Source organism: Megascapheus bottae, chromosome 8, assembly GCF_031878675.1.
Source record: "Megascapheus bottae isolate mThoBot1 chromosome 8, mThoBot2.hap1, whole genome shotgun sequence".
NCBI classification, from domain to species: domain Eukaryota; kingdom Metazoa; phylum Chordata; class Mammalia; order Rodentia; family Geomyidae; genus Megascapheus; species Megascapheus bottae.
Genome location: NC_143516.1, coordinates 50,655,912 through 50,678,150, shown reverse-complemented (window position 1 = coordinate 50,678,150; position 22,239 = coordinate 50,655,912). Strand labels below are relative to the sequence as shown.

Genomic DNA, 22,239 nt, shown 5'->3' with positions numbered 1-22,239 from the left:
GGATCACTCTTCAAAGCCAGCTCAAGCAGTTAAGTCCATGAGACCCATCACCAATTAAGCATGAAGTTGAGGCTCTGTGGTAGAATGCCAGCCTTGAACAAAACAGTTCTGGGACAGCGCCCTTACCCTGTGTTCAAGCCTTCAGGATAAATGCATGTGCGCATGCACACACAGAAATAATATTAGCAATGGTTGGATAATCCATAATGATAAAGCTCAGCCAGTATATTTGCTTTTATTATCATATATAGTTGCAATTAGGAATGCTATGATCAATGTTCTGCATCATTCTATATGCTGAAGTTAATGACCAAATTTTATTAAAAATAGGTATACTAATTATCTAATGTCAACATGCTATGGATAATTAAGAATTGTGTGCTTTCAAGCTATGTTACGGCTGTTCACAAATCACATTCTGTAGACATTGTACCTTAAAAATATCAAACAGCTATAGGTCTGTACATGTATTTTAGACATACTTTGTCTTATGACATGCATCGTCTGCTTGCCGTGGCTCCAATTAATTTTCCTTGGTAGCAGTGTTATCTCTCCCTTTGTGACTGACCTTTATGCAAATAAAGTACAGAAGATTTGGGTAATTTTTCCCAGGTGTTCTTCCATTGTACTTTGTTTATTGTTTCCAATAGCATAAAGGGAACAAAAGTTATAAAAATAAACTGAAATGAGAAACCTTCAGGGTTTTTCTTTTTTGTTTTTGTTTTTTGCAATTGTAATGAACAGATCTGATAAACAAGGTCTTGATAGCATTCTCTCCTTTGCCCTATTACTTGAATCAGTTGGTTAAAACTGTTAATGATCCTTGTGGATCAATGTCTTTCCCTTGTTACTCTAATTTACTACACTGGAGGATTAGTACAGATGGTTTTTTGGATGGCTCTACATCATTCCACCAGATTGCTTGTCTGAATCAAATTTGCTTCAATTCATCACCAACAAAGCTAGGAATAAAATAAGCAACATTACTCTGTTTTCAGTATACTTGTCCTGAAACAGAGCAAACTAAATGCTTAGCAATTTAATAATGATCTCCTAGCTTTGTTATCGCTCAGCTGATTTGACTTGGAACAGTGTGTATGACTTAAACATAGCATTGCGTAGGAACTGAACCTGGGGCTAATATAAGTGCTTATAAATCCTGGGTATATGTTTGTCATATTATCAGAATCATGATTCCCATTTCACATTTATGGGTATTTCTCTCCAGATGAATAATGTATGAAATTACCATCCACTAGCTTGTTATTCTCTGAAACATGGCTTATTGATTTCTTCTTCTTAGATGAAAGTTTTCAGAAAATGTGTCTGTCTCTTATTGCTTTAATAACTAAGAAACAGGGATCATAGTTTGAGTCCTCAAAACTAATTACTTATGGATCATAACCTGTTGGTACAATGGAATTACCAAGCAACTGGTTTTGGTTAGAAAAAGAGTAATCAAAATGACAATTTGAAAAAATTCACGGGAGTGGAGGGAAGAAACTTTTACTGATTTAGTAATTTGAGTTAATATAGCAATCTTATTCCATGGCATCTCTGTAATTTTTATTTGTAATTTCTTTGTAACAAAAAAAATCTATATTCAATACACATTGACTCAAGGTCATATATTTTCATACATGAAATTATCTTGCATAGCATATATAAATCCCTGTTGTGAACTTGTTTTGTACCTTCTCTCTAAAAGTAAAGAGGCAATATTCTGTTTAATCACATTTTAGTTAGAACAAGTTTTCTATTACCATTGAAACAAACATCTTTACTTTAAAAGTAAAGAGTTTTTCTTAATATTTATAAATATTATTTCAGTGGATACATTTCACTACAAGCTCTACTCAATAAATGTACAGTTGTAAAATAGGAAGTCCTCTGTTAAGCACAACATATACTATATGAACTACTTTACATAATTCCATCGTTATGGACTATTCTTGGGTAATGATCCCAGAATGTTCTAAATAGGAGGCTTAAATTAAATGAGTTACTAATTTAAGTCTCCCAAATAAAAGTTATATTTTCCCCATGAAATTCTTATAAACAGCACTTACTTCTTAATCATGTAGAAATTGCTGAGCTAAAATTGCCAAAGATATGAGAAACTTGTTCATGCTTGAAAACTGAGACAAAAACTCACAACTATCTTTACATTTTGTTTTCTGCTATCATTGATCATCATCTTTTATAATTCCTTGAATAGTACATTGCATAAGTAGGAAGAATATTTGTCTTGAATATTGAAAGCTAAATATTACCATTTATCCTTCCAACACTTAATAAATTCTGGAATATACAAACTTGCTTCCTTTTTTCAGGAAGGCAAATTGTAGGTATGCATAACACTTTTTTAAATTCTCACCCCATGATAAATCCATGCTACAGGTACATTCATAGTTTACTATAGAACCTGATCATTGAAAGATGTACTTTTCTCCAAACTTCTCTCACTAGCTTAAGAGGTATAGATATTTCCATAAAAAATGGTAGACAAACAGTAAGCACTCACTAGATTATAGTCATTTGTTTGTCACCAAATTCCATTCTCTTGAGCTAGAATTTAATTATTATTATTATTGTTGTAGTAGTAGTAGTAGTAGTAGTAGTAGTAGTAGTAGTAGAAGTATTTATTTATTTTTGCCAGTCCTGGGGCTCGATCTCAGGGTCTAGGCTCTGTCCCTAAGCCTCCTGTGCTCAAGGCTAGCACTCTACTACCTTAGCTACAGTGCCATTGCCAGTTTTTTCTGAATAGTTTACTGGAGATAAGGGACTTATGGACTTTTCTAGCTGAGCTGGCTTTAAATCATGATCCTCAGATCTCAGTCTCCTAATAGCTAAGATTACAGGCATGAGCTACCAGCACCCAGCTAAAATTTAATTAAAATAGTAGTATCTTAAAAAATTCTTCCAGATACCCACTAAGGAAATGAGTACATGCATTTAGTTTAGAATTAATAAGGTCACAAGATATTTAAATATTAGAGAAATAAATTTCACTGCTAGTTGAGCAATGTACATAGATTACTAAAATGCTGTGCCTTTAGCAAAGATGTCTAAATTCACATCTTTCATGCTCAAGAAATGACTAAAAACAAAACGTTGTAATGTTAACAAATTATTAAAGAAAAACCATTCTGTTTTCTCTATTCCATTTTCTCTTCCTCTCTTCTCTCTCCCCACCTCTCCCCTTCATCCCCACCATCTCCCTTCCTTTCCCTTCCCTATTCTTCCCTTCCTTCACTGGAGTCTCATTATATTGCCCAGGCTGGTTTCTATCTCTTGGTTACAAGTGACCCATGCCTCATTATCTAACTCCCAAATGCAGTGCTTCTGACTACAGCAGTGTGCCCTGAGTTCAAGTTCAACTGATTTCTGACATTAGATAGGAGATACTATGTATGCTTCTGAATACATGTTTTAACATTAACATTCTTCCTATTTTTTATTTTGGATTGTTTTGGCTTTCTTACCCCATACTAAAATAATTATATCTTATTTCTCCACATGGAACTTGTTAGATTTAATATTGCTTTATATTACCACTAAACATCCTAAAGAGGAAAAAAATCATTTTCCTAACATTTTGTTTCTTTAAAATATATATAATGTAAAAATATTTTCTTTTTGATAAAAGATATGACACTTGATCTTTCCCATTATAAATCATGGGAAAAGGATGACCATCACTGAGTAGTATTAATTTATGTGAAGGAAGTAATTTCTAAAATATAAAGGAAAATTACTTTTGGTGCTGTCTTTTTTAGAATAATTTTGTTTGTATCTGATGTGATATCATATGAGACTATGGTTATATTTCATTTGGGATACTGAATAGACATCACAAATCAAATAAAGAAAATGCTAAAACAAACCTTAATTTTGGTTGAGAAATCAGATCTGAGACATTGACAAACATAATGAAATCAGTCAAATTAAATTATGAAGGGCTATCTTTAGAAATTCTAACATAAGAAAAATAAAATCATAACCAGTTTGCCAATACTATGTTGTCAATGCCATGTTCAAGACATCATACATGTGGCAGATTCTCAGAAAATAATACTAGACATCTCACCATGATCTATTTCATGTTATAGTTCTTATCCAAGATTTCCTATGTAATACATTATAGAACAATAGTTGTAAGACCCTAATTTATGAAAAAATTAAACAAGCCCATTTTAGGAATTGTGAAGCCAGTAGCTTAATGACTGCAGTAATAGGTCACCTTATATATAATTTACTGGATGACCTTTGGAGAGATGGGTAATCATAATCCTCATCCTTAAACTAATACCATTTATTTTAGCTTGCTCTGACTCCATAAAGTCATTTCAAATTTTAATAGTATAGTGTGGAATAACTATAATCCATCCATTCACTCATGTACATCGAAGCTGGTAATAAAGGAAAGAAGTCTATTTTCTGGGGAAGATTCTATAAGATATTGTATAGAAATATTATGTCTAATAGAGCTCCCCTATGACCCAGCAATTCCACCACTTGGAATTTACCCAATCATCCAAAAACAAGGACATACTAAATCCACTAGCACAAGAATGTTCATTGCAGCACTATTTACCATAGCAAACATATGGAACCAACCCAGATGCCTATCAGTTGATGATTGGATCAAGAAGATGTGGTATTTATACACAATAGAATTCTATGCTGCCATCAGAAAGAACGAGATCGCCCCATTTAAGGAAATGGAAAGACTTAGAAAAAATCATATTAAGTGAAGTAAGCCAGACTCAAAGGAACATGGGCTCAATGGTTTCCCTCATTTTTCATAATTAGTATAAACCTTGGACTCTCCTAGCAGAGGTTTACAATAGGGCAAAACCTAGATACATAAGGCCATATTGGACGAAGCTAAATGAAAAGACCTCCAAGATACAATCTTACTTTGTTATTGGATATATTGTGTGTGTGTGTGTGTGTGTGTGTGTGTGTGTGTGTGTGTGTGTGTTATTTGAAGTAGGATAGGGAAGGGGGAAAACAAGATGAGGGGAGGGGTGGGGAGGGAAATGGGGAAGAAAACATGACAAGGGGTAGCAATGATTGTTAAGAAATGTACCTTCTATCTGGCAAATATAATGTAACCCTTATTTTAATTACAATAAAAACAAATTGAAAAATGTAATATAGAAATATCATGTCTCTATCAGAATAGCACGTTCTCTACGGCCCCTTCATATCTCCTGAAAATATGTTTTTTTTCTAAAAGTTCATTTTCCAACAGGAATTAATCAAAGTATGATAATTTAGTAACAATAAAACAAACAAATTTGAATTGATTTTTAGCAAATACCAAATGTGCTGCAAAAGATACACAAAAGGTGAAATTCCACTGTAGTTAATTATGTTATCTGCTTATTTCCAAATGCCTAGGTCTCCGCATATTATTTGTCAGAAAGGTCTCATTCCCCAAAGTATGATCTTGCAGAGTCTTTCTTATAAATCTTTCTTTACCCAATTTGTCATTGTCTTTTGCTAAAATCACCCTAAACATTGCCCTAAATATTTTATTTCCTTTTATTTTGCATGATTTAACCATGTGTAATGGATATGTGGTATGGCTTCATTCCCCTTTGTGAAGGACAAAAAAAATAATTTGCCCTGATGCTGAGACAGCTGCCAGGAAACAAATATCAGTTCCTACTCACTTCTGTGGTTTTCTGGTCTGCCTGGAAAAAAATATATATGATCTGTTTCTTCTTTAGGAAGCCTACTGACTGCTCTAGAAAACAGAACAACCTGAAGATTCAGTATAGGTAGAGAGATGCCCACTGAGATGGCTAAAATGCCCGATTACATCACAGTTAAATCTCCCCTCTGCCCACTTTCTATCCTGTTTTCTTTCCTGATGGTTTGATTCCCATAAACACTCCCAAATAAAATTTCAGCACAACTATATTGTTCCTGGTGATTTCATCTTAGACATGCCATCTTCCCTACAGTTTCAGTTTTCATCCTAATTCCTTCCAGATACTTTCCAGACAACAGCTATGATGTACTTTATGAATAAGTATATTATTTGTACACATGCATCTCAGCTGTAATTTGCAATTAAACAGAAATGTATTCAACATTGTTACTACATTGTCCATTTCTTATAATGTAAAGAACGATCTTATGTCTTTCATTTGTCTAGGCAACAACGAATTTCACACTTCACTTTAATGAAAATATGCATGTAACAAAATAAGCAGGAACACAGTATGTGCTCCTTAAATCACATTATTTTCATTATTAAAATTGTTGTAACAGAAGACTAGAGAAGGAGCTAACTTTTATTATTCTGATAAATGTAACAATCATTAAGATAAAGTCAGACTTCTTTAATATTCAGAGTTAAATATTATGAGACCAGTTCAGGAAAAAAAAATCAAGTTCAAAGAGGTGAAGAAACTTGTCTAATATCATATAGTATGCTGTCTACTTTCAAATTAAGATGTCTTTCCCAGTGATCTTTCAGTCTTTCCACTTTTGTTTGCTCATCTGACTCTGGCCTTCATTTTACAACATTCTTTTGTTTGTATGCTATAAAAAATGGTGTTAAGTCTATGGCAACACAGAAAATCTTGGCACAATTCCTTTCTTGAAGGATAATTTCTAAGTCCTCTTTAAGAAAGATCATATTTTGCAATTTTTTAGTTTCTCCACTGACAAAGTTAAAAGTTATTAAAATTGTTGGAATAATCCTAGAGTAAATCAAAGCACTACAAAATGAGATAGTAAATTTCAGGTTCATAGTCTTGCAGGTCTTTTTCCTGCTATAGTACTTCACCTGAGAAGGAACCTAGTGATGATACAGATTGATTTACCTGTTTTCTGGAAGCCAGAGATATAGACTTACTTCACAACTACTCTAACTAGATTGAGTTGTTTCTTTTCCATAAATACTTCTTCTCTGTACAGCCAGTATATATCAGTCTTTCTTTTGGGTTTTCACATTTTTCTCCTAATACTCAACAGCTTGCATTACAGCTAATCCTCATACATGATACAAAGTGTGCATTTGCTACATTTTCATTTTGTGATTTCATGATGAAAAGACTGTTTTTCACCTTCCTATCCTCACCCCCTTCATTATTCTTCACACTAAGTCCTTTTGACATGATGTACAACAGCACTTAACCAGTAGCATTTCTCCAGGTGTAGTGGACACACCTGTAGTCCCTGAGGCTTAGAAGGATTAAGCAACAGTATGGTAGTCCAAGACTAGGAGATAAGCAAGATTATAAGGAATCCATCACATATATATATATAATTTAATAAATGTATAAAGTAGTTAGGAAGACTGTTGTTGTTCACGAAAACTTCTATAGTATAAAGAAAATTAACTATTATAATTCTATAAAAGAATTTAGATTTATATTGCATCTCCTTACATATCTAGAAGAATTTTTCAGACTGCATAAACTTATTGTCAGTGACTTCAACCTCAATGGGTCAGCAAAATTCATAACAAAGCATCAGCTGTTTTATGTCTTAAGTTTTAAATGTGACTATTTGAAAAGTCTTACTCTGTTTTAATTTCAGTTCTAGAAGTTGAGCTAAAGGTGCTTTGCTTGCTAGGCTGAGGCTCTATTACTTAAGCATATCTAACCCTTCCTTTTCTCTCATTGGTATTCAAAAAAGAGTCTTACATTTTGCCCAGGCTAACTTGAACCATATATGACCTTTATGGCTATCTAATTATAGATACTAATTCCCACTAGCTAGGACAACAGTCACAGGGCTCTGTCTGAGTATTTAACTGAGATTCATGAGATTAAATCTCGTAAATTTTTGCTAAGTTGGTCTTATATAGTGAACCTCCTGACCTCAGCTTTTTGACCAGCTAGGATTACAGGCATGGGCCCATGCCTCACTCAGCTCATGAAGAACTTTTGAGATTCTCAAATATAATACATCAAGGAATATGCTTAACATTCATACAAACAAGCACCAGTAGTGTTTTCACTCCAAGATTCTAAACTTACTGCAAGAAAAAACCATGTGCACACCCTGTCTTTCAATTACTAGCTCATTATTTTTCATTCATACTCACTAATCTTTTCCAGCACAAGCAGTTTATTTTAATAAATCTTTTTATGTGAGGCTTCAGTAGATTAGTAATGGGGTAGAAACCAGACCAAACAGAGAATGAGATGTGACTACAATATGAGCTGGGTTTGAAATGGTTATGTTTACTTATTACTTATTATCAGGCATTATTACAATATTATTAAGAATATCATGAACTTTGACTAAGTTTCTGAGCATTTTCTTGCCTTTGAGAAAAGTAATATTGGGGTGGAGAAAAATGAGTCTAAAGAAACAGAGCAATAATTACTAATGTGCTCCACATTTCCTCTGGAAAAAGAAAACACTCCAAAATTATAATATATTACCTTATTAATATGTATTTACTTTTGAAAGATAAAAAAGAGCAATACAGATGTAAATAGATGAGACTAAATAGATGAATTTAGCATTCAAGATATAGTAAAGATTTAGTCATGAATTACTATCTTAATACAAAGGTAAAATTATAGTTAGGGTTTTAAACTCTTATAATTTGAATATTTTCCAGGAAGTAAAATTTGCATATCATAAAATCCATTATTTTAAAGCATATAATACAACATTCTAATGAATATTTTTAGCTGTGTAAAAACTGCAATATATTTTTTTCACAGTTAGATTAGCATTGTCTTTCCCAAATGTAAGCAAACACACACCTTTATAAGAAACAAATATAGTTTGCTTTAAATGAAAAACATTCAGCAAGCAAAGTTTCTATATTAAACCACTGTGAATATAAAAATTTATAGAAAATCTATGACCTATTAAGCCCATGCAGTATTAAACTGAAAAAGTGAGCAAAAGATACTTAGAAAAAAATCCCCAAAGTGGCCAATTTAGCAGATTTATTTGTAGTATCAGTCCAGCATAGATGTATGTTGTTTTAAAGTAGTTAAAATGCCACTTCTTTAGAATAAGACAATGTAAGTCACTAAATTTGTAAGTTCTTTTCATGTTTTTAAAAGGTATCTATAACATCTCAATCATATATCTAAAATGTATTAAACTCATTTCCTATACATGTGATAAATTTCATTACAAAGCATGGATGAATAATCTAGTGAAAAACACATTTGGGAGGGATGGGTAAGCATGATGGAATGGCTGATATTGATCAAGATGTATTAGTAAATTAATTTCTTGAAAAGTAACTTATTTGCATAACTATTTAAAGATAATCAAAAGATTTTCTTTAAAAAAGAATGTTAATAGTGCAAAAACTATTCACTCAACCCAAGTATCTGTTAATTCAGTTATTTCTTTTGTCCAATTACTAGAAACTTAATTTCCCATGTTTTATCTCAGACATCTGCTCGTACATGAGAGATTTGATTTGCAATAGCCTTTTAAATAAACTTCAGAATAAAACCTTTAGAGTAAGAACCCACTAATCTGTTCAAAATGGTAAGCTTGAGACCATATGCACAGTTTTCATCATAGAGATATCATTTAAATAGGTAACATTTTGTGGAAATTGGCATGAAAGGAGAGAATGGCTTAGGCTGAGGCTCCAAAAATATGTAATAACTTTGACTGCCTTTAAGATAGACAGCCAAGGCTGTCTCCTGTCTTGATGACCTTATGACTAATACGATGACCACAAGATTCCATATTCTAAAAGAGAGGTCAGTATTATTAATGATGACAATATCTCACTTGGCTACATAAATTATATAGCATCTTCTTTCAGTTTTGAGAACTTCTCAAAAGTTTTATAATTCCTCCAATCTAAAACTTCTTCCAGTAACAAAACATTTCTGAAGAGTCATGTAGCTTCCATGTCCTAAAACTCACTACCCAATATATATTTTCTAGACAATCCTTCCTATAATAAAGAGGGAGGGCTATATCTTAAAGACTAATATACAATATGGATTGAAAATAAAACAAAAAACAATTCCCAAGGAACTAGAGTTACAAGTTTACAAGTAACCAGTTTTCTTCCTCTGAAATATTCATTAAAATTGCCAGGTGCTTGGTCCAGTCTTATGAACATTCAGATAATCCCCAAATCTATGGATAAACTTAAAAATCTCTCATATTTTAAAAGCAAACTTTTCATATCATGAAAATCACATTCAGTTTGATAACTGGATATGTGTAGGTGTCTGTGTGCAGGTTAATATGGAAAGCAGAGATGGCTTTTTTATTACCTCTAATTGTCACATCATTTATCGTCATGAGCAGATACCACATCAGAAAAGTAACAATGTAAATATTATTCTTTGTTTCCTGTTAATGCATGCATTTATATATATATATATATATACATATATAATTTCTCCTCCTCTCGTTCTGTCAGCAGTGTCCTTTGGCTAATAACAGTTTAAAATGCTGTACAAACGAATCTCCTTAAGTTTTCTTGCCAGAATTCTAAAAAGCTTAATGAGTATGGCTAGTGATTCAGGAGAAATGAGGAAAAGGCTAAAAGTGTGAATAGTCCATATGCCGGGATACTCAAATTTAATGTATAGGGCTAGCTATTCAAGCCAGAGACTCCACTTGGGCACGACCACCTTGTTTGTTCAGTAAAGACAAGCACAGGAACATACCTGCTTGACCAGTTGTGATGCTGACAGCGGCGAAGAGCCTCTGGGATCGGCTTAAGTCTGAAACTCCATTTACAGCTTCAACTTCAAAAGTGTAATTAGCGTGGGCTAGCAGGTCCATGACAGTGACATAGTTATCCTCTAACCCGGTCTGCTGGGGCATGTACCCAATGTTACTCCCACAGGGCACGCACTCGCCCTGCTCCCAGCTGCAGCGCTTGCATAGTATTCTGTAGGTGACATCATTTCTTCCCCCATTGTCTGCTGGGGGACTCCATTCCAAACTGACTGTGGTTTGATTGATGTTGAAAATGAGGTTCTGTGGTGCAGATGGAGGCCCTTTGGAAAGCAAAAACAAGCAAACAAGTTAGAAGAGAGAGACAGAGAGACAGAGAGACAGAGAGAGACAGAGACAGAGAGACAGAGAGAGAGAGAGAGAGAGAGAGAGACAGAGACAGAGAGAGAGAGACAGAGAGAGAGACAGAAAGAGACAGAGACAGAACACCCTATGTAGAGAAAATGAACAGGAGGAGCTATGGGATACTAAAGCTAAGTTACCAAAGAGAAAACCTAGCTGAAATGCTTTCTTTCACAGAAATGTTTCATTACCTTTACTAGTAAAGCTGTGTAAAAGCCTCCTTGAATTGACATGGCAAGAGGCTTTATGTATTTTCCATTTAATATGTCAAAATCCAACAGGATAACAACTGTCTCTGTACTTTTGCCACCATTTTCGGTTATTTCCTTTCCAAGCAATTAAAGAACAGTTAAGACATCTAAAATACGGTTGTGTGGTTGCTTAAAAATAGTCTCCCTTGTAACAATGTAACAGTGGATGCAATTATGCATTCATCTTCACACACTCAAGAATGATTTTTAGTGATGTATAGAACTGAGTTTATATTGGGGGCGATCAAACCATTAATTGAAATATTGAATGTGAAATTTCTCCACTGATAGTTTTCAAACAGAAAACATTTGTATAGGCTTACATGTCATATTCTTTTTGAAATTCAGTAATTTCTTGTACGTGTGTGTATGTGTATGTGTGACACACAAGGCTTGAACTCAGGTCTGGGATACTTACCCTTTGTTTTTACACTTAAGGTTAGTGCTCTACTAAAATGAGCACAATTCCACTTCTGGTTCTATTGTGGTTAATTTGAAATAAGAATATGAGGAACCAGCCGGGAGTTTGGCCTAGTGGTAGAGTGCTTGCCTTGCATGCCCAAAGACCCAGGTTCGATTCCTCGGTACCACATACATAGAAAAAAGCTGGAAGTGGTGCTGAGGCTCAAGTGGTAGAGCTCTAGCCTTGAGAAAGTTCAAGGACAGTGCTCAGGTTCTGAGCTGAAGCCCAGGACTGGCAAAAAAAAAAAAAAAAGAATATGAGGAACCAGAGCTGGTGGCTCACACCGGTAATCCTAGCTACTCCAAAGTCAGATCTGAGGATCGAGGATCAAGCCAGCCAGGCAGGAATATCCATTAGACTCATCTCCATTTAATCCCCTGAAAACTAGAAGTGGTACTGTGACTCAAAGTGGTAGAATGCCATTCTTGAGAAAAAAAAGAGCTAAGCAACAGCACCCATGACCTGTGTTCAAGACCCTCAGATTTGATCTCATTCTTTTGAGTAGCTAGAATTACATCTGTGAGCCATCAATGCCAAGTCGTATTTTTGATAACTTGTAATTTTACAGCATCTATAAAATGCATATGAAAAATGTTATTTAAATGCCTGTTAATTATAGAGACATTAAAATTTCCCAGAAAATGAGATAAAATCTATATATATTACTCTCAACCTTATCTGTCTATGGGAAAGTTTTCAACTATTTAAGAGTAAGTGCAGAAAAACCAAGATTGTATTCATAAATTCAGTACTTGTCTCAGGGATGCTACAAATGAGTAAAAGTGATCTTAGGTCTTTGTTAGTTTCTTCTTGTGAACTTACTTGTGCAGGCAACATATGGTGGGTCAGATGGAGCCCTGTAATATCCATCTTCACATTCGCATCTCGAGGAGCCTTCTCGATCAGAAAAACTGTGTGTGGGACAACGAGAGCACTGAAGATCTTGTGAGGAAGATTTGTAGAAGCCACGACCACAGGCTGGGTATGCAAAAAAAATAAAAATAGGAAGATGAGAATATATAAGCCAATGAAAATTTCTAGATGCATTTACCAAAGAATACAATACTGTTTGTTTTGTAAAAAAAAAAAAAAAAAAGATTTGTTCATGATTTAAAGCTTTTCCTGAGAAAGTATTTTTGTTGTAGTAGTACAATATTAAAATACATTTTTACAACAAAGTAATGAGATGGGCACTGGTGGCTCTTCTATAATCCTGGCTACTCTAGAGACTATGATCTGATCAGTTCAGACCTAGCCCAGATAAGAAAATTCATGAGACTTTTTCTTCATGAATTTTTTTAAAAAATTACGGTTATACAAAAGGGTTCATATTTAACAAAACTGTTTATGAATGTAATATATCTTGATCAATGTCACTTTTTAACATCCTCACCCAACCTACGACTACCCACCCAAATCCTCAATCTTCTTAATACTGTTTTATTTTGACGAATGTTGACTATGTCTTTCTAAGGAATTACACTATTTGAATTATCCCTCTTTAATTATTGAGCAAAAGCCAGAAGTTGGAAGTATAGTTCAAATGGTAGAGTTCCAATCTTGAACCAAAAAGACAAACAAGAACATGAGATCCTGAATTCAAGCCCTGACCACACCTAAATAATGATAATAATAATTGCCAACTGAAACTGGAACTAATTCAAAGCTAAGAATTCAAAACTGAACAACAGCATAATTGATTTAAGACAAAAATTATATGATTTTTTACTGCAGAAAATAAAAAAATACTTTGAACTCAACAAAAATTAAGTGGTCTCTAGGTCTGTATTGGACCATTCCATTATGTCTTCTTACTCTAAAGTAGCTGGGAATTCACTTTAGGTATTAATTTAGCTTAGTCATTGCAATATCAAGAGAGTTTTAATTATCAGATTATGAATAGTAATATGCAAAAACTTCACATCTGTATATGTGAAGTAACTCAAAAACACCATTTCAACATACATAAGTTGTAACACAAATTTCATTCTTCTTTGTGGATATTTTTAGTTACTAAAATAAGGAAATCCTAAAAAGAGGAGGTCAATTTATCACCCAAAAGAAGGGGAAAAGTATTAACTGACAATTGACTATCACTCTGGTTCTGTGGACCTGAGAGGTTAGAGTTTCTGTCACACTACTCTCAGACATGTGCAGAGAGGTAGGAAAACACATGTCTTCTACCTCTTAAGCATGTTGGTCTTATGCATTTAGATTCTGTCATGAACTATGGAAAACATGAACCATTTAATATTCCTTCACATTTGACAGATTAATATTTATCTACAATTAAGTTCAGAATGTTGCACATATTTATTATTTCCACAGTTTTTCAACTGTTACTATCCCATATTGAATACACTGAATGAATTAAATCTATCTTCCATCCTTATTAGGTAAATATATAAGTAATTGTAAACTTCAAATTTTATTAAAATCATATGCAGAAGGAAAAGTTAATGAATACTTCACAAAAATTCAGTTTTAGATCTTAATTTGTGATTTGTACCTTAGGGAGTAAAGAGCAGAAATACTTTTTACTTTTGTTGACATGCTAGTAAGTACTTCATAAATCATTCTAATAGATCAACACTTGGGTTTCATAAAAATACTTCTGCTTTCCTAGCTGGGAGCCATGGCTCACGCCTATAATCCAAGCTACTCAGGAGACTGAGACTGAGGATTGCAGTTCAAAGTAAGCCCAGATACAGTGAAGCCATGAGACTCTTATCTGCAGTTAATCACTAGTGAAACGGGAAGTGGGGCTGTGGCTCAAGGATAGGGTGGTATCCTTGAACTGAAGAGCTCAGGGAAAGTTCCTGGGCTCACAGTTCAAGCCCCATAACCCTGCCACCCCCCAGAAAAATACCTCTGCTTTCTTGAACAAGATAGATCTTGCACACAGACTACAAATTCAAAGATGCATCATTTATGACAGAGGTAAAGATATACAATGATTTCCCTACAAACAGTCCTTGTAATGTGGTTGCTGAGTCCTACAGTAGACGTATAACCCAAGAACATTCCATATATCTTCATAAGTTCTCCGTAGCAATTACTGTAATTCTTTTTTAATTGTATTTTTGTTGGGAAAATGTATAAAGGGGTTACAGTTACATTTGTCAGGTAATGGGTGCATTGCTTCTCAAAATTTGATACCCTTACTCGTGTTTTTGTCCCCATTTTCCTGCCCCCACCCTCCCAATCACCCACATCAATGAATTCAATAACAAAATGATAAACAATATAGCATCTATTTGTATGGTCTGCCCACACTAAGCATTGCAACTGGGTAGAATAATGGGTTTAGCTTAGCTTTGTGAGGAGGATATTCTACTCCTCAAATCTCCACTATGTCAGGCTTTAGACTGCATTCAAAAAGCAAATAGAATAAACTGCATTTGTAATTGTCTGATTCGTGAAGTCTTGGATGTGTTTAAAATAAATAATGATTATGAAAAGAAAGAAAAAGAAGGGAGGAGAGGGAAAGGAAATGGGAAACAGTGGGAGAGGAAAAAGGAAAGGGGAGATTGTGTACTGATCAGCCCTAAATATAATTATATAATACGTATATAAGAATACATTATGTATAATACATAGCATATATATAACATGTATATCAAGTTCTACATGTGATATAATATATAGTATATTATATGTGTATTTGCTTGCATTTTACAGGGTGAAGAGTTTAGAGAACAGAGATATGAGGTGAATGAATCAACATGTATTCTATCAGGTTTCCACAATTAATACGCAGAAAACTGTTGTGTACCAACAACCCTCCAAACATCCTCTGCCCATTTTCAATAAGGATCTGTGCGTAAGGTGTGTAGCCTCATTTTCTTCAGGAACTAGAAAGTTTATTTGTTGTTCAATGTATATAATTTCTGCAATTTATCTGTTATACCCAATGTTGAGAAATTTAACATTTTTATTGCTCAACTTCCAAAGTACACTAAATTCTATTTTCCTTTTAACAGATGGGAAAACAGATTTGAAGCAAAAGTAACCTGGATTCTTCAAATAATTCCACTTGTCTAGTTTAAAAGTAGATTTAGGACACAGAGCCTGTGACACATGGTCGTATGCTGTTTCCTGAAGTTGGAGTCTCATTTGCTGCTTCTTTAATTGTCTCGTGGGCTTTAGTGACCCTAACAGTAATTTTGATGAAGCTCTATTTTATAATGCATTTCTACTAATTTATAGCTACTTAAGAAACTATAAAAAGATATTCTGGGACTTAAGGAGAGATATGAAGTAGGACTTCAAGACTTCACTTCAGATGCTGGTACGATCATTTGTGCAAAATGATGGAATCCATGGACGGTTTTCATTAAATAGGTTCAATACTGGAAAATTCTTATGTTTTTTTTTTTTTACTTTGAAGTGATATGCTATCATAGTTGAGTTAGTATTAAAAGTTATGAGTTATAACAAGCCAGCTTTCACTTAACCTCTACGGAAGACATCAATTTGGAGTTATTAAAAATAAGTATAAAACCTTCAGAGCCAAGGGTATTAGGGAAAAGCGTAGAACGTGTAGAAACAACAGCCATATCCTGGGCAGGAAATAACCAATGCACTTAAAATTTGAAACTGTGATAGGAGAGATGAAATTGCTTGAGCCAAATGCTCAGTTAGATAAACTAGGATGAAGTGGTAGATCTGTGAGGCCTATACACAGACACATATACCCAGTGATCTCCAACCACTGCATAAAAGGCAACACAGAAATACGAGTAGGCTCTCTTCAGCATAAATGTAGCTGGCTTTCCAGAAAGTACTAGGTAAAACCTCTATAAGTAAATACTTCAAAGGTAAATTCATTTTTCACTTAATTACGAGATAAAACAGTTTTAGAAACTTTGGAACAACTTTACAATCAATTATTGCTATTGCACTTGAACACAAAGAAAATATTTATTGATATAGTATATATATATATATAGAGAGAGAGAGAGAGACGTAGTATAAAAAAATTAATTAAATGTGCCATTTTAACAGCCTGCTCTCTGATTTATTTTAACTAAATGTTGCTTCAAAAGTAACATTGTGCTACATGGCTATGATAGGTATAAAATATCTTTGAAAATACGTAATTGCCTTTGCAGAAGTAATCTCTATCCTGTTATCTTAATAACGGTGGTTTTCCATTATTAGGAAATGTGGAGATTGATTCTTTGACAAATCTTTGAGTCTTTAGGATTTTAATGAATAAAATAACAAGTTCATTATCCTGGAGCCATGAATTGTAATCATGTAAGATTTTATAGGCTAAGATGGTTCTGTTGGTTAGACCAAATATCCTTAAGAAAAATGAAAGAGAAAAACAGAGACTGGAAAGTACATGAGATTTCTGTACATTAAACAGTAACATTATCTACTGAAATAGATCTGCTAAAACCATATTATAGTATAACATCGTCCACATCTATTATCATAAAAACTTATGAATCTCTATTGTTTTTAATTTGCCTATGTTAAAATAGTAATGCATTGCCCAATATGGCAAAACTTACTCAAATCCATTTGAAATTAAATTCCTAAAAGGCAATAGGTTTCCTATTTATAAATTAATTGCTAAAAAATGATATTGTACCAAAAATTCTAGACATAAAGGTATGTAAGTATGAAAGAGATTACATGAAAGCTTTGCATTCTTTCATATTTTATTAGTGTATAATTATTATACAACATAATGGGTTTCATTCTGATGCTTTCATACTTGTGTATTAATGAAATTGGGTTATATTCATTACTCATTTCTTTCTCTTTTCTGCCCTTTCTCCTCCTGCTACTCCCCATCCCCTTCCAAATAATCTCCTTTTCATAGTCATGTCTTTGTCTTTTTTTAAAATCTAGATTGCATATATGAGAGCAAACATGATCTTTTTTTGCCTTTCTGAATATGTCTTCACCTGATTACTTTGATCTGTCATTTTCCTGTCAAGCACTTAATTTTAAGAACAATAGTGAATTATGAACATATGCCACATTTTCTTTATCAATTCATCTGTTCTGATGCACTGATCCCTAACAATCATAGTATTACCATTAGAACTTGGACATTTCTTTTTTATAAGTTTTCAATTTGTTCAGTACTAATATATGGGGGAGGTCAAGATCTTTCCTTAAAAATATTACATCTATAAAGAATACATGATAATAAAATACCTCCACTATAAATCATGAGGTCAAATGAGATATTATCTAGGCACTTAATAAATCTGAATTCTAAGCAAAATAATATCCTCCAAAATAATACAATTGAAGCAAAAAAATAAGCTATCTGCTCAGAGGTTTCCTCACAGAAGTTACAAAATGGCCAGGAACTAATAAAAAGATGTACACTATCCATAGATATTAGAAAACTGAAACATTCAAAACCATAATGAGACAATAGATATAAAAAGGATAACAATTTTTAGAGATGATAATAAAGACAAATTCGAAAAGCCTCTTCACTTCTGGCAGATATAAACATGTATAGCTACTTCGAGAAAGAATGTCATTTTTCTTTTCTTTTTATTCTTTTTTTTTCTTTTTTTTGCCAATCCTGAGGCTCGAACTCAGGGCCTGGACACTGCCCTTCAGGTTTCTCAAAGCTGGCACTTTACCAGTTGAGCCATAGTGCCACTTCCAGCTTTTTTTATGTATGTGGTACAGAAGAATGGAACACAAGGCTTTGTGCATGCTAATCAAGCACTCAACTACTAGGCCACAATCCTGGCCCCTCTATTTTCTAAAAATCTAATCTCAAATATATCCTTAAAACAACAAAAACATATTTCCATACAAATGCTTGAACATACATACATATTGAGAGTACAATTCTTCCTAATATTCAACAAGGAGAAATAACCCAATTATCTACCCACTGATGAATTAATAAATGTAAGGAAATATTACACACCAATCAAAAGAGTTATTTACAGAACCACTGGGCAAGAGAGATGACTCCTAATAAAATGCTACAGGAAAGAATTTAGTATAGCCATACAATGCAGCTACTGTAGAGGCTGACGTATGTACAATGAATTCAAAACAATCCTACAAAGAAGTAGCAAAACATTGTCTCAAAAACACAAAGGATATGTGATAGAACTGACTAACATGCACAATGTCACAGAACTCAATGAAAAAAAAATAACAAAACATTATCTACTATATAATTCTACTTAAGTGAAATAGCCCAAATAGGCCAATCTGAATAGGCAGATTAGTGGATCAGAGGACAGAGAACAGTAAAAAGTGGTACTTTGCTCTTATTGGGCACAGGGGTTAATTTGTGTGAAAGAGTCCATGTTCTAAAATTGATCTGTAAAGCTGGTTCTCTCACTATACTAAAATCCATTAAACTGCACACCGCAGTGTGTGAATTGTGTGGTATGTGAATTAAATTTTAATATGGAGGTGTTATAAAAATAAGTCCATTAAGACTGTGACTTCAGATCAGAACATTCAAGTTGGGAAAAACAATTAAGAAAATAGCTAATCTCATACATTAACTCATTTTTCTAACATACTGTCTATAGATGATTATTTTATGTCAAGTTGCATTTAACTGTAAGAAATTACTTATGAGCTACTTAAGAGCTAGAAAATATGCTACATGTGTATATGTGTGGCTCAAATAATAGAGTGCTAGCCTTGAGCCAAAAATGCTTGGGGATAGGGCTCAGACCCTAAGTTCAAGTCCCAAGACTGGTCAAAAAGAATGACAACAAAAGGGCATCATCAATCCCAATCTTACAGTGAAGAGGAATTTTTGACACATTAAACAAAAATAGTTGGTTTTGATTGAATTTCTGAGTAGAATTTAAACCTTCATTATTTTTCACAAGTTCTTTGTCAGACGTCAAAGACTACTTTCCTTCACCACTGCATTCTCACCCCACCACTCCTGTGACCTAACTGCTTAGGGCTCACCTCGGCTTCTTCAGGTTCTATTCTATTGCCAGACCTGTGATTTTAAGCACACTTGAATTTTTCTGAAGGAATTATGCACGTCGGTGTGTAAAATATGAGGCTTTGCAGATGTTTCCGGCCACATTTACACAGCTGAAAAGAGTTTATTAATTATGAACTATAAGTGGATTGTTTGGTAATTGAAACGTTCTGGGCTTTAATATGGTTGTAGACTCTCTACCCATACATAGCTGGGGACAGTAACAAGGACTTATATTTTATTTATTGCAGATGGACATTGTAGTTAATGCCGGCAAAGCCAGGCTGTTTCCATAGGAGCTTTCAAATATTTGTGTCACGTTCATGTCTCTGGTCTTCTACCGCCAAGGGGGAAAGCACAGCTTGAAGGAATCTTACTCCCACTGCTCAGAGAGCTGACCTCATCTGGGATGGACAGAACCAGAATCTGTATTTTAATCCTATTGACCATGGCTCAGTGGGAATAATTACCAGAGTCTGCCTGAAACCCAGACCTCCTATCCCTTACATAGTGTGATTTTTCACATTGAGAATGAGCAGTAGGCAGGGAGGATAAAGACAACATGATGTAATGTGTACATTACAGTTTGGGAAGCTTCATCCAGACTACTCTACAGCTAACTTGCAAGAGTTTAGGAAGAAATTTTGTAGAATGAGAGGTTTGTAAAAACAGATACCCATATACCTGAAAACAATTTGGACATTTTTTTAAACTATAGAGGAAATTCCCTCGAGGAACTTATAAATATGTGTATGCATGTTTCTTATTTCTTTTTAATTTATACTAGTACTTATTATGGATACTACATGATCAAAATGAAGTATACATATAAGAATTCCTTATAAAGAGTGATTTTAAGATTTATATTGCAAAATGAAATAAAACAAAGCAGTTTGTAAGTATTTTCAATTTAATTTTAATTGAATTATTCATTTGAAATAGTCTCAGTTTTGCTGAGGTGGAGAAATAAAATGTTATTTTTTGAGAATATCAGCAATTTTGCAGTCATCAGCAACCTGATGAGAAAATGTAAAATAAAAAGTCAAAAAAGAATATTCTGGATCTCTTTTGTTTCCTTATTCTATTTTATACCTAGCTGACTATAATAGAGAAGTGAGATTATACAAAAAATAGATACATGGATTGCAATTAAGCCAACCTGTTTACAAATCTAATACACAACTTAATAAATTATTAAGGCCTAGTACCGTCATATTGGATTTCACTTGTTTTCTTATTGTTTTCTTTCTTATTTCTAGGTATTGTAGATTGTCTTTTCTTATACATTTCTAGTTGGAAAAGATCATTTTAATACATCCATTTCTAAATGTTAAATTACAGTGACTGATTTAACTGAAATGCTATCTTTAATCTTTTCGGTAATACCATCTCCTACTTCATACACATGGGTACATAAAAAAAACACATAAAAATCTGCAGTATGTTCAGATTTTCAATGGTGCCTCTGCAGAGCTAGCCTGAATCTGCATGTGATCCTTACAATGCCCCTGTCCTGTCAGGACTCTTCTGCCTACTAGGTCTCATGTCCCTCATGTCCACTGTTGAACATTGTATGGTCAGATGTCCCAAAATATGCAAATTTATTTTGACTCCCATAGGTAAGAATACAGAAACAAGTTTTCTAAAATTCTGTAACTTCCTTTAAATAAAGTAAAGATCATTCCTTCTAAAAAGAAAGATTTAAGTGAAAATGCATGCCCAGCTGTATCTCACTGAACACTGCCCTCATATGTCAACACTTGTAGAGCACCAGTGTGTGTGTGTGTGTGTGTGTGTGTGTGTGTGTGTGAATGTATACTATATATGCAATATACATATATGTTAAAATGATCTTTGTAGGAAACAACAGTCTTTAATAACTGCGTGAGAAAAGAATTTAGAAAGTGTAGTCTTGCTTCTTTCTAATTGAAGTTTAGAGTGAAACCATTATTATGACCAAGCGCTTTGTGATAAGGAGGTTCCTTAAACAGTTATTACATTAGAAAGATTTCAGATATGAGAAACAATTTTCTATATGATTTATGCCCCTGTGAAGTTTATTTTCAAATACTTATTTAATATTCATTAATGATTATATGCCTTGCAAATTCAGTTTTATTTGTTTTCTCATTATAAGAACATATTGAGGGCCAGGAGTTTGGCCTAGTGGTTAAAGTGCTTGCCTAGCATGCGCGAAGACCCGGGTTCAATTCCTTGGTACCACATACATAGAAAAAAGCCAGAAGTGGTGCTGAGGCTCAAGTGATAGAGCTCTAACCTTGAGAAAGTCCAAGGACAGTGCTCAGGCCCTGAGCTCAAGCCCAGGACTGGCAAAAAAAAAAAAGAACATATTGAAAAAGTCAAACAATGTAGAGTACACACATAAAAAATCCCCAATCTGTCTTTTAGGAATGAGAATCCCTCTTCTTTTTAAAGCATACTTCTATTAGCGTCATTTGCTGTTACTGCTTTTGGTTTTGTTTGTACCATTCCTGGGACTTGAATTCAGGGCCTGG

At 33.8% G+C, this 22,239-nt stretch overlaps 1 protein-coding gene across 8 annotated transcripts in view; it reads right to left on the bottom strand.

Annotated features, from left to right (window-relative positions):
* Epha7 (EPH receptor A7) overlaps nt 1-22,239 on the bottom strand; it is a 172,154-nt gene that overhangs the window by 102,183 nt on the left and 47,732 nt on the right. For all 8 annotated transcript variants that reach the window (XM_090338415.1, XM_090338414.1, XM_090338417.1 and 5 more), the window contains exons 4-5: nt 12,595-12,750; nt 10,644-10,979 (exon numbers count right to left, since the gene is read on the bottom strand). In XM_090338415.1, coding sequence (XP_090194541.1) covers nt 10,644-10,979; nt 12,595-12,750 — 492 coding nt within the window. The remainder of the gene's footprint in view (nt 1-10,643; nt 10,980-12,594; nt 12,751-22,239) is intronic.